Here is a 14057-nt window from a genome sequence, read left to right on the forward strand (position 1 = left end):
CAAACCAATTTTGAGGTGATCCTTCTTCTCCCATCCAATTATTTCTTTATTCCTGCAGCTTACACTTCCCAGCAACGCTGGCGAATTGCTCAACCATTTGCTAAAATGAGTTGTCAGTATTAAACTCCACTACATAAAAAGTTCCCTCACTGGAAAAGAGGTCAGATGTTTAATTCATTCTCCTCTAGAGAAGGTTAAAAAACACACATTATCAAATAAGAAACTCTAATTTACACTAGCATGCTCTAGCTGACTAATCTCTTGCTAATCTTGGCCTGAGTGCTAGAGTCCAAGGCACAGCACCGATAGCAGCCCTCCAGTATCTAGAGGAAGCCTAAGAGAGCTGTAAAAGGCCTTTGACAAGAGCAGGCAGCGATAGGACAAAGGGAAATGGCCTTAAACTGAAAACATGGCAGGTTTAGTTTACATATTATGATAAATTCTTCACGTGGAGGATGGTGAGGCACTGGAAACGGGAGGCTGACAATGCCCCATCCCTGGCAGTGTTCAAGGCCAGGCTGGATAGGAATTTGAGTAACCTATCTACTGGCAGGTTCCCTGCCCATAGCAGGGTGGGGTGGAACCAGATGATATTTACGGTCCCCTCCAACCCAAACCATTTTATGATTCTATGCTTATACCCTCACAGATAGCCCATTTACTCCTTTGCGTTTGAGAGGCTAACACATTGACTCTGGACAGAAGTCCAAGTAAGCAGCCTGAACAAAACATCAACATAGATGTAAACATCAACTGCATTTGTAGCTCCAGATTAAATCAGCACAGGTTAACCAAAAAACCCATTTTTATCTACACACGCTGCTTTCCCTAATACACATTCATGATATAGCTATCATCTGAAAAAGTAAACCCCAAAGGTTTGAGACCAGACAGAAAGGAAGATACAACCCACAAACTCATCCATACTCACAGACACCCTCCCTGTGAAGTACAGGAGTGCCTGGATGTGCATAAATTGCATGTGGGAAATCAAGCAAATAATGCACAACTGGCAGACAATACCCTAACCTACAAAGAGTCTGCATACCAAACACGAGACAGAAGATTCAGGGACAGGTGAAAAAAAAATTTCTGATGCACTCAAGCATGCAATTAAGGCAAGTCACACAGAATACACATCTGTTTTAAGATTGATGGGAGAAATTATACAGACCATTCTTACAACAAAACAAATTATCTACCTACCTGTTTATGCATCTCTATATTCAGCCCATAGGACATCTCATAATACTAAGAAAAAAGAAAATTACTCTATTAGACCTTGCAATTGTGAAAACTATTTTGAAATTCACTTTGACTGAAACATCATCTATACAAAGACAAACAGACCTACACACATTTATTTGCCTTGAAAAGATCCTGGAATGGCAAAGAGCGCATTTCAGAATAAACTTTTTTTTTTTTTTTTGCTTTATCTACATCATTTCATGACATATTTACAAAGAACAGCTCTAAAACAAGGCAAAAACAGAAGACAAAATAAAAATGAAAAATAATCACACACAGAGTCAAGGATTAGAAGCTGAAAATGACCAAGATTCTATTCATTTGCACACATAAAACATGACAAAAAAACACCCAAAGTGCTTCAAGCATATAAACATATAAATCAGCAACATCTAACAGACTGATTATTCAGTATTTTAAATTATTTAAAAAAAAAAAAATTCCTATAATTAAATTGCAGCGATAAAAAAAGGAAAGAGCATGGAAATTCAGGGCCAGAGCAGACACACCAATCTAAGTACATCCTGCTGTGCCCAAGTACTGCAGGGAACTCTGCTCAGTGTGTAATGTTCATACCAAACAATCTCCAAGACTTATGCATATCAGGCATTAAAATGACAACTGCAAGCCTTACAATTTGCTTGTGCTCTTGCTTAAGATATTTTCAAGGTTATTTACTCTTTTTGTGTATACAGGAGTATTACTTGTCATGTGCATATGAAACGGCTAATCCTTCAGAGATGTACATGAGAAGAGATAGCAAGAGCTCCTCTACAATTATCATGATCCATCACACAATTATCTATTTAGAGATGTCTTTCTATGCACATTATTTAACCAGGCAGACCACAACAACTGAAGAAATCCCTTTCACAGCTGAGATCCCATACATTCTCAATTTAATGAAACAACGATTCAGCCGCCAAGGAGCAACAGTACTTCCAAGAAGTATCCTTTGGATTTGCATGCACTTATGTACAATTTTGTCTCACTCCCATCATAAAAAAGAATACTGTCCCAAACCATTTTAAAGAGATTTGATCATTGGGACAAGTCATCAAAACTGAAAACATCATCCTCAGGCACACTACAGAAGTTGAACCCAGCTTGAAAGGGCTGACAAGTGATTTGCTAGCATTTGGAAGAAACATACTCAACTGCCTAAAAGGTTAAAAAGCCAGTTTCACACAGATACTGACTGCTACAAACAAGTTAAAAGACCCCAGAAACTACAGATTTATAATGGAAGCACTGATGCAACCTCAACAACAGCAGCGCTACTATCTTCCTGTTCGCCTCCAGCAATCCGAATGTATGTCAGTCTCAGTATACCAGGCTAATAGACATCTTGAATTTGTTATGCAGCTTGCTTACCATGACATAATGTCGCTGCATCTCTGTCTTCTCACTGGCCAGTTTTTCACATTCCAGCTTTAAACTGTTCAAGAGACAAAAAGGAAAAAGCATGGGTACTTTGTAACACTAAAGCGACATTCTCCTGAGCACTGGCTGCTCCCCTTTTCAAATATTTCTCCACTACCCAAATACAAATGTGTCTTCCAGCTCTTGCTTGGGAGTTTAGGATGGGGATTCTCACTTCTCCATTTTCAAGGGATACTATGCATCATCCTTATCTCCTAAAAGAACTGCACGCATACCTGTGGTATACACAGAAAAATTTTTTTCTGACGAAGAAAACCCTAAACACCGACACTAGTACACAGAAGAAGCACACAAGGGTTCATATATTTAACAGTTAAGCTTGAGAAGCTGCCAATAAAAATATAATTTTGGTTTCAGAGCTTTTATTTAGGTGTTTTAGAAACACCTCTTTTACTCAACTCACAAAAGAATCAAATGCACATGACCGTGTCAAGAAGAAAAACTTGTGGATTTGAATTTTTGTTCTTCGCTATTACTGATAATAGAACTGCAAGTAAAATCTCCACGTAATTTAATGAATACCGTGGTAAATACTAACACCTCCAGTGTTTATTTTGTTTTCAGAAGCCCCCTAAACAATCCTGCCAGAAGTCACTTGTCACTTTGAGGACACAGCGCTGTTCCACCTAAGGATAATGAAATAGCTCGCCGCCTCACTTCCAGGTTATCAGCACTTGACATGTCAATGAAAGGCGCGAGGGGGCCGAGCCAAGACAAGATGCCTGTCCGGAGCGGCATTTCGAAGAAAAGCAGAGGACGAGCCCAACCAGACACATATTTTTCTATCAACACCCGCCCTCCCCCACTCCGCACCCAAAAGTAAACAAAAAGACCAAAAAGAAACAAAAGAAAAGAAAAAAAAAATGAACAACCAAAAACGGAACGCAGGGAAAACAAGAAAATCCGCTCGCACCGCTCGGCTCGCGGCCCACGGGAGCCCCTCGTCGCCAGGGTCGGGAGCGGAGCGGGATGCGGAGGAGCCGGCAGGAGCCCCGGCTGGGGCGGGTCCGCCGCGCTCCCGGCTCTGCCAGGGGTCCCGGGCCCCCGCCCCGCCGCCCCTGCGGGCGCGGCACTGGAAACGGCGAGAGGACCGACCGCGCGGGGCAGTTTTACCTGTGGTACTGAGCCTGCAAAAACTGAAACTCCTCCTTAATCCGATCGCAGGATTCTGAAATGGTGAATTTAAAGGGCTGAGCTGGCTGGTGAGGAGCCTGCAAGCAAGGAACAGCAGCTCTTTTAGTCGCCCCCTCTCACCCGGTGACCACCTCCTGCCCACCGCCGCGGCCCTCGCACCCGCGCTCCGCCGAGGCGCACTCCCCAGGTCCCCGCTCGCCCGCGGGCGGAGGCACGATGCCCCAAGCGCCCCGAGATGCTGCCCCGACGTGTCCGCCGGCGGTGAGGGACCGCCGCTGCAAGAGGAGTCGCCCGCTCGGACCCTCCGCACCGGCCGCAGCCGCGGGACGCGGGGCTGGCGCCGGGACCGCCGCGCACCAGGCGAGGGCAACTCACGCAAGCCAGCCCCGACCCGGGGAGGCGGCGGCGGCGCGGCGGACAACAATAAGAAAATGGCTACAACTCCGCGGTGCCCGCGCCGGAGCGCTGCCCGCGGGGCCGCCGCCGCCACTCACCGGGTGCCGGGTCTGCGGGTACATCTTGCTCAGGTCGCGGATCATCCACGCCGCTTCGGGGGGCGCTGGCGGCCGGAGCGGCGGGGATCAGGGCTGCGGGCTCGGCGGCGGAGACGGCGGGCAGGGACGCCCCGGCCCCGCCGCCCCGGGGCTGGCGGGGCACCGCCGGCAGCAGCGAGGCGCGACGGCGGCGGCGTCCGCGACGCTCGGGGGCCGCTGCCACATCCCCCGGGGGCGGTCAGCGGGCGACGCCGGCCGGTTCTCCCGAGCGCCGCCGCCGCTCCACGGGCTCCGGAGGGCTGCGAGCCCCGTGCGGCGGAGGGCGAGGTGGAGGAGGGCGGGGAAAGCCCCTCCGCCGGCGCCGGCGCGCGCTCCACCGGAGATTCCCCCCGCCGGCAGTTTTCCTCCCCTCCTGAAAACTTTTACTGCTGCTGCCGGCGGCTCTCCCGGCGCCGGGCGGAGCGGGGCGCGGAGCCCCGGCGGGAACGGTGGCTGCGGCGGTCGGGCGTCTGCTCCGCTGCCGCGGCGGGGTGCGTGCGGTGCGGTGCCCTTTTGTGCTGCGGTCCGGTCCTCGCTGCTACCGCCCGCACCGCATCTCCCCTGCTACTGCTGCTCGACCGCCTTTTTCTTTTTTTTTTTTTTTTTCTTTTAATTTAAAAAAAATTAAAGAGCGAGAAAGATTTAAAAATACGGTACGGTCCGGGCAGCTTTATTTATGTCTTTTTTTTTTTTTTTTCCCTCTTTTTCCCTCCGCTCCTTTCGAAACTCCGGGAAGTGGCGGTGGTGGTGGCGGCGGCGGCGACGCGCGGAGCAGAGCCCCGTGCTCGGCTCGTCAGCGCAGCGCAGCGCGGTCCGGCCCAGCCCAGCCGTGTCCTGCCCAGCCCGGTCCAACCCGTCCGCCGCTCCGCGCCGCTCCCACAGCACGCTCTGCCGAAGTGACTCCTTTGACCAAATTTAGCAGCGGCTCGTCATTAACATTCTGATACATATTCACAGCAGCCGGAAGGCCGCCGCCGCGGAGCACCCTGGGAGTCGCAGTCCTCGCCACGTCAAGACTGCTCGCCTGCCGCAGCTCCACGGACTACTTCTCCCATCAAGCACCGCGGCGCCGTGAGCCTCTCCCCCAGCGCCCCGCCCATGAGGGGCGGCAGCGGCGGCCAATGGGAGGCGGGCTGTCATTAATCGCCGCTCGGAACTAGTGCCCATCACTCCGCCGCTGACAAATGGGCGCGCGGCCCGGGCAGAGAGGCGGCCCCGAGCTCTCTCCCACGTGGGGTCCTGACGCGCCGCGGGCCCGCAGCCAATCAGAAGGCTCCCCGCCGCCTGCCCGCCCCCGCCCGCCCGCCGCCCGAGGCGGGGCCCGCAGATCGCCGGCGTTCCGCGGCGCCGGCGTTCGAACAGGGGAAACATTTGTTCAGCCGTCAATCAAAGTAACGTGGGGCCGGTGTCGGCTGTCGCCGCCGCCGCCGCTGCTGCCGCCGCCTCCTCCTCCTCCTCCTCCGCGCGGGGCGGTGGCGCGGCGGGAGAGGGGGCGGTGGGGCCCCGCCTCGCGCCCCGCCCGCGGGCACCGGCGGGGACGGGCGCTAATGAGGGGCAGCGTCGCCTTCCCAAGGCGGGTGCGGCCGCGCCGGTGCCCTCGTGGGGCGGCGGCGGGGCCGGGCCGGGAATTGCCCCGGCGCTGCTCCGCCTTTACTCGGAGAAGCCGTGACAGGGACAGGGTATTCTCCGCTCGCTAGAGGAACGCTTCGAGACCTGAACGTTAAGTGCTCCATTGTAGTGCCGTCCATTGTAATAATAACGTCGAACGTGTTCGACGGGGCGTTTTGTCCCGGCTCCGCAGGCCGGCGTGCCCTCTGCGTGCTGCAGGCTGGGAAGGTGAAGGCACCTGGAAGGAGCAGTGGGGCGGGAAGGACGGGGAGCAGGGGCGCCTTCCCCGCCCCCAGTGCCGCATGCCGGCTCCAGGGCCGCCACGGGAGAGCCGGAACGGGAGCGCCTGGTGCCGCACACGCTCGCCCGAAGGAAACAAAACGAAAACAAATAAAACCGATTTTGCACCTAGCAGTGCTGTGTCCTAAAAAGACCCCACAGCAATTTTTCTGCAGAGCCCCTCTCCAGACGATGCTGTGTGGTGATGCATACATGAAGGATAGGCTCATAGATTGGGTTTTTTTCTTTTCTTCTCTGTGTCTGTCATGCTTAGATTTGCCTTCAAGCAGTTTGTATTCCTGATGAGCTGCAGTTTAAACCTGCATGCAAAATAGATGTAGTTTAGTCATGTCATTTTTGATGCCTGTATACCAAATCTATAGTCTCAAAACATACACTCGGCAATTAATACTCTAACGATGTTAGCTAAATTATGTATGCTTACAGGTTTGGTTGTAAATTCTCTTTACTGCCTACAGATCTCTTGCTGAGGCCTGCAGCTACTGAGCACCTTGAGGCCTTGACAGGACTTGCCACTGAAGTTTTACCATTGAGGTTTTGCCTTGCTTGAGTGACCTTCAAAGACTGAGCCAGTGGAACAGTAGTAGTGGTGGTGATGATGAAGGTGTAATGACATCCATCTTCTGCCACTGCCTAGGATTCAGCTGCAAGAGCCCTGCACAGTAGAAATTCCATTTTTTTCTGCAGTTCGTAACCAAAATTTGCTTCCCTATAGTGAGTGCTATGACCACTGGCATCTGGAGCAGTTTGTCGCAACAGATTCTTAATCCTTTTGAAGAAAGATTTTGCCTAAAATGGCAAATGCAAAATTGGCCAAAATATGTCCATTCCGTCACTTTCTGTGTTTTATCACCAAAAATGTCTACATGTTACATATTGCAGTTCCCAGCTTCCAGTCTACTTGCATGTGTAGTTTCTGCTGTAATTTTCATATTTACCAAGGTTATAATCAGATTTCTGTATGGATTTAGACCTCTAAATAGTTTAAAGATTCCATGATAATAACAACTGACTAATTATGGAAGTGCTGCTTCTTATGTGTCTAAATCTTCCACTACCAAAAGTGCTTTTAAAAAATCAATCATGAACACTGCTCACTAGACAGAGGAGCACTTCCAACTACACTGAAATAGAGGACAATCACCATATGCCTGGACCAAGTCTTGACATTCAGAAGTATGGCTGCCAATTCTAGAAATGCCTAAGTGGTTGTCACCAAGAATGTGAAAGCTGTGCAGGAATAGAACAGAACAATTCACTCTGCAGAGCTGCTAGCATCTTTGGAAACTTGATGGGTGTTCACAGTGGATATCACTATCAAATCCACAAAGTGGAGAAGGATAAGTCCAGTTATAAAATAAACAGTATATCTGAGGAAACTGAATTCTAAAAGTAACAGCAGGATTCATTATTCCCTGTTGCCCTGCATGAGTTTGGCATTAGGTACAGAGCCCCAAACATAAAGGTATTCAACACCTTAGAAGGCAAAAGCAAACAGCTTTTTGGTCAAAGCAATCTCTCTTCTTGCACAAGTCAGTTTACTAGTAGTTCATCAAAGCTTCACCAGTGTTTGGTCTTGCTTGTCCATTTGTCTTAAGTGAATTTAAGTGTGGCTAAAAGTAAGGCAGAGCTTGGTTTGCAAAGTTTAAGCAAGACATATAAATCCATGTACTTAACTCTTTATGTAACTAATTGCTGTCTATTTTTGTACAGTTTTTCAGCATTCTGTCAAGATCCATGAGACTCAGAAGTCTAACAGAAAGTGTGCTATAACTTGCCACTTTTAAATTATGTGAATTAAGATCAGAATGTCATTGTCATTCTGTTTTCCTGTCTTTTGTCACTTCTGACACTGCTTTGATGGATCTTTAAATATGGGCTGTTTTGTATTTGAAGTTCCTTGTTTTTTCCTTCTTTTATGAAAAATCTTTTGTGCTGGGTTATATAACCTGTTCTGTTACCTCGGAAGTGGAGAAGCTAGATTTTAAATGTTTTACACATACTGCTAAAGATTTCTCATAAGTGAATTGACTGCAAGAAATATTTAGGCAGTTTTGTATGCACAGTAAGTGTGCTGAGTGTTGACTGGTATAGAAATACCCTTATAAAATATCTCAGAGGAGCCAGAGGTTGCAAAATACCACATCCATTCTTTCGTCAAGAAGTGCAACTGGTTATTTCAGTCCTAATAGTTCAGAACTAGCCTGCTTTTGTTTACATTCAAAATTTAGAGTCTGAAGTGAACAGAACAATGTCTGCTTATATATGTACTTATTGAATAAGTGAAAAAACCTGCTATTTTCCACCTAAGATTTTCTAACCCACTTTTAGACTCTTGTGATTCTTTTATTTTCTTCTTTTTTCTTTTTTTTTTTTTTTTTCAGTGACATCATAATATTAGTACAGATTTTATCAGCATTAAAGGACCTTTAAGAAACAGTCCAATCCTACGGCTGTTTTATATGTAACCCCACATATTCCCTGTCTGGAATGGCTGTTGCTGAAGACCAAGACAGTTGTGCCTAGCACTGCAACATATTACAGTTTATTTTGGGACCAAGTTACAAGGTCACCATACTTTGTCAGCTGTATACTCACACACGCAAACACACAGAGGCACAGAGACTCACAAAAATAAAGTGTTAAACTGATAATCAGTTCAGAATGCCCCAGAGTAAATCTTGCATCTCTACACGTATTTAAGTTCACTGTGTAACAAGTGCTCTTCTTAGCTTTCAGAAAGATAAACTCAGTGAGGTTTTTAGTTGAATTGAAACAAAGTTTTCTCTGCTTCAAAATTTTAATTATGGTATTAAGTCAGGTTCTACTGGTAGAAGAATGTAACTGCATGACACACAGTTTATGATCTGGTGTTTTACAAGTGCTATCAAGTGACCCTGTCTCAGCAAGTTTTTAAAAAACTCCCTACCTACAATTAGTCATTAGTGACCTTAGGGATATGTTGTTGCTGGTAAGCACATTAAGAGAATTTATGATACTATGTGTAATGCAATGATTTATATGCCAATTTATATGTAACTCCCTTGCAAAACAAGAATTTTGCATGTTCCAAACTATTTTTCATAGAAGTTTTTACTTTTTTCTTTTACATTGCCAAAGTCACACTTTATTTCATTCTTTTATAGGCATTGGTGGTTTGGATTTATGCTTTTACTTTACTTCTGCTTGATTCACTACATTTAGAATTCTTGCCATGACACAGTTCTGCTTACAAGAACTGCACTTGGGATGTGGAACGAAAACCTGTGTTAAAGTACACTGATGTTCTTTTCTGAAGGAAGAATTATTGTTTAGTTATCCTGAACTGGAAGCTGGATTTGCAAATTTACATGGTACAAAATGGCTTAGGCAGATACTTGAAATTAAAGTAATTTTTCCTAGTCAGTGCTTCTTTCTTCATTAAAATCTGTGAACTAGCAGTAACAAATATTTTTATCCATGGCCAAACCACAACAAATTCTTTGGGAGGAAAACTTTAACTCACTTAGAAGTCTCATAAAGTCCTATGCCATCATTTAGTTCTGCTTAAGCCTTTTTATAATGTTCAATATGTGAATGCTACCTAGTCAAGTGACTTCAGTCCTGAGGCTCACCTGCAACATTTACTAAATGCATATAGCTATAAGGCTGCTTATTGCACATTTTGTGATAATACTCTTAGTTACAATAAACATTAAATGAATGCAATAAGGCTTGAACTGACAAAACTGGACTGGACAAAGCATTTTCTTACCTTAGTTATAGTCAGATTGTGTCTACATCACAAGTTATATCCCTGATAAGATTACATTTTCTGATTGCATTTACTCATAGGAAGCACCTTAGGCTCAGTAACTTAAAATCCACCACCTGCTTTGCAACATCAGATAAAAGATTTTCTTAGTTTCCAGAAAACTAATCAGATGGTTTCATAAGAAAATATATGGGCCAGTCTAAGTGCTAAAATCCAGAGTTATAACAAGGAAGAAGTCAACCACTCACATGACATAGCCTCCCTTCCATTGACCTGCAATATAAGAACAAGGATCCTTATCAGGAGTGATAACTGTAGTAGAACACATGGCTTATCATTCTACCTCGCCTTTTAATCTTTCTAACCAGGTTTCAGTGCTTACTGCAATATTAGGAGTTTGCTAACCATATTAAAAGGTGAGGTGAATGGACTTGGCATTCCTTCCTGCTACTCAAGATGCAGACTGTGGATTTGAAGATAAAGAAAGCCCTTGCAATACCATTAACAAATGTCACTGTTTAGTCTCTGGCACATATTAATTACTAAATAAGCCAATTTTTTTTATTCTTTAACTGACATTTTCATCGATGCAATAAATACTATTCCACATTTTTCAAAACTTTAACTTTTCAAAAGTAAATACTAAGCTGAAAAGGGGAATTTTGTCATTTAATTTTGATGAAAGAGAAACCACCAGTTTGGAACTTAACATTTTCAAATTACTTATATTTTGACATGCAAGAGAACTATACAAACCAATTTAATTCTGCAAGTTCAAAGTGCTTTAAGTACGATGAGGAAGGGGTACTTCATACTTAAGGGTAAGAGGCCAAAAGAAAGAAAAATAATTTTAAATTGATATAGTATATCATTAGCTTAATGTTCTAATTACATTAACTTTGGCAAAGCTAAGTAAACTGAGCAGCACAAAAATATTATCTAATACAAAACCTCAAAAATATTTTAAACTTATTTTCAGAGTGTAAATAAGATTTTGTACTTCTTTTCTCATCCTATACTGCAAATTTTCTAGTTGCTCTGAAAATGTGAAGACACCATTTCTCTTCTAATTTTTAATTATATATTGAAATTGAATTGCATGCTATCATTGTACTGCAGACTCTGCCAGTACAGGAATCAGGAGTTTAGATCTATGTATTGTGAAGCAGCTTAATTTCCTTTAGACCTTCTTTAGGAGCGTCATTCAGAAGTAAGATGTACAGACCTCTTATAGTAGCTGTGGAATGTGATGAAGATGAATGTGTTTAGCAAAGACTGATTTCAGCAAATAGCTGCTGTAAATATATGTTTTTTTCTAAACCCATGGGAAACTCTAATTCTATGTTTTTATCTGATGAACAACCAGGATTATTTTCTAAACAGTTTTGCTTTCCTAATGTAAAGAAGAATTCCTCTCCAGTTGTTATTCAGGATGGAAATAGTGGAGATGATGTGCTTCACATAAGTTGGTTAGTTGAAATATGAGTTTCCTGTCTTACAGACCAGGCAGTTTTGAATTTTTAGTATATTTCAGCACTGTAACTTTTGAACAGTATGAGAATGTTGAGAATCACTGAATGTGTTCTGCCTCTATTAGTGTGTTTAATGGATTAATCTAGACTGACCCTGTATGGACAGGTCATATTCGTGACCTGGACATGGACATAGCCATGGAATAATTTCTTCAGAAAACCTTCAAAATTAGGCTTTTGTGGCTTATATGCATATTTTGCAGTGATGCAGAGAAATACTGCCAAGATATCAAATTATGTCAAAGTCACATATGAAGTTACCTTTCTGTTATTCCTGTTCATACAGGTTTGGAGAGTTCAGAGTTCATACTCTCCTATGTTGCAGCTTGTCTTTCCTGACCTTGGCACGTTTTTCTTTCCTGCCCCCAATAAAAAAGAGAAGCCCAGTGGGGACTTCAGAATATCTTCTGTGGGATGAAGAGCTGTTGTCACTCTCCTGCAGTAGAGGAAAGTGGGTTTTGTAAGTGGGAGACACTGTTCTGTCTTCTAGATATGCTTTATAGTTGGTTGGGTATAGTCTGTAGTTTGGTCTCCATGAAAACTGAAGACAAACAATGCAGTTCTCTTCACTGGGCATTGACAAATGAACATTCACAAACCATAACTAAAGAAAGTAATGAGGAAATGGTTGTTATTTGAAGGACTCCTCCTGTTTGTCTACCTGGGTATGTATGCAGTGATTGCCACTGCAGGTACTCCAGCTATCAGCCAGCCCTTTAACTCACACCTGTCTGAAAGGTAAACAATGACATTTTGTTCCTGATAACAAATCCTTTCAATAGGGGAATCTCATGAACCTCTCTAAAGTTTACTTAAGGACACAATGAATGGAGATTTACTTCCTACTTGCTTGTAGCTCATGTGATAACGTCAGGTTATACAGCAATGCTTTGGATGAACACTGCTAAAAAAGAGAGAAAAGATAGTTTGGCCATAGGGTCAAACTGATTTGGGCTAAATTTGAGGGACAATTAAATTGCTTATTTTCAAAATCATTTGCAACATATATTGGGTCGAACTTGATGTGAGCTGGCTGAAAACAAAATAGGGAGTAATTTACTAAAGAAACTTTTTTACGATTTTTTTTCCTCCTTAAATTTTAAAATAGCACCTGACATAACAGAGCTCCTATCAGAGAAAGGCGGGATAAAGTTGAAGATAGCAATTTAATAGTATCCTCTTTAAAAACAGGCAGTCACTTCCTGCAATCAAAACCATGCTAGCACATGGCCTGTTCAAATAAAAATTACTGGACTAGAGCCAAACACTAAAAAGTAATTGATAATAGATTTTTTTCAGAACCCACTCATCCATAAAATGTGTCACTCCTCCATAATACTTTATTGGCCCTTTTTGCATTAAAATTAAGAAATTTGGCAGAAAATAAACACTCTTGCTCTCCAGCTGGTCCGCAGAGTTCGGAAGGGTTGGGTCTGAACTGGGCTTAATTTCTGATTAGAACTAATTGGGCACTATTAAGTCTAGTCACAATCAATAGGTTTTCCCATGACCACATATTCACAAATAATGTAGTTTAGCAATTCAATGCTACAGGTCAGGTCATGTTCAATAAGAACTTGTGCAATCACAGATTCGTGAATAGTGCAATGAACCAATCTGGCACTAGGGATCTGGTCACATTACTCAAGAACCTTGGGAATAAAGACTCACAAATATTGCAGTTTATTGAAGCTAAAGAAATACAGATTTGGAATTGCTGTTGACAAAAGTATTAGCTGGGATAGAACTCTAACAATAACAGTAACATTGTGTTAACCTGGGTAATAATAATTAGAAACTTACCAAGAAAGCATCCCTGCTCAGGAGAAAAGGGAAGAGAGTAGCCCGTCCTATGTCTCAAGTCTTTTTGGGTTTTTCTTCTAAGTGAAATTTCTACCCTTTTTATATACAATCCACTCATTCCCCTCCTTCTGTGCTGTATGTAGCAGATACACTTTGTGAGTTGTGTAAGACAGTTATACATGTCATAGCATGTAATTCATTGAGCTTGTTAACATATGCAGAGTGTACACTCTACTATTTAAATAACCCTTAGTCAGGCAAAAATTAATTTTTCTTTGTTATGGCATCCTTCAAAGTTCCAGTCACAGGATTCTGCCAGTCTGTGTCATTCTTCAAAGCCAGAACAGGACCATCATCCTGTTTCCACAAGACTTCCTCCTTCAGTCAATTCATCCCTTCTTGATGTTAACTATCCAGATCTCCATCTGCAAAGATTACAGGGAGTATACAGTGTAGGCCCCAGATAATAAACCTTAGCCCTTCCCTAGCTCCTTGGTCATCATCCTGCTCCCCTTCTAAGGAAAGATCTTTAAAATTCATTGTGTGCACTTAAAACAAAGTGTCCCCTGTCCTGTTTATAATGATTGTCTTTTAGCCTGGATTTGTTTTGTTATTTAATTGCCTTCTCTTATGCCGTTCATCTTTAGACAGTTGCTGGAAATTTGTGCTGCTCTTAAACAAAGACTCTTTTGTGCTATATTG

General features: G+C 43.9%; 1 protein-coding gene across 4 annotated transcripts in view; it reads right to left on the bottom strand.

The window, feature by feature from the left end:
• The window catches only part of LOC306814716 (transducin-like enhancer protein 4), a 96714-nt gene extending 91342 nt beyond the window's left edge, over nucleotides 1-5372 (bottom strand). For 3 of the 4 annotated variants that reach the window (XM_079331069.1, XM_079331067.1, XM_079331066.1), the window contains exons 1-4: nucleotides 4320-5370; nucleotides 3805-3902; nucleotides 2623-2686; nucleotides 1207-1251 (exon numbers count right to left, since the gene is read on the bottom strand). In XM_079331069.1, the coding sequence (XP_079187195.1) occupies nucleotides 1207-1251; nucleotides 2623-2686; nucleotides 3805-3902; nucleotides 4320-4364 (252 nt within the window). In that variant the 5' untranslated portion in view covers nucleotides 4365-5370. Of the gene's footprint in view, nucleotides 1-1206; nucleotides 1252-2622; nucleotides 2687-3804; nucleotides 3903-4319 lie in introns of all 4 variants that reach the window. The other variant, XM_079331068.1, reaches the window with a different exon arrangement.
• Nucleotides 5373-14057: the final 8685 nt, after the last annotated feature.

Source organism: Erithacus rubecula, assembly GCF_903797595.1.
Source record: "Erithacus rubecula genome assembly, contig: SUPER_Z_unloc_2, whole genome shotgun sequence".
Classification (NCBI taxonomy): domain Eukaryota; kingdom Metazoa; phylum Chordata; class Aves; order Passeriformes; family Muscicapidae; genus Erithacus; species Erithacus rubecula.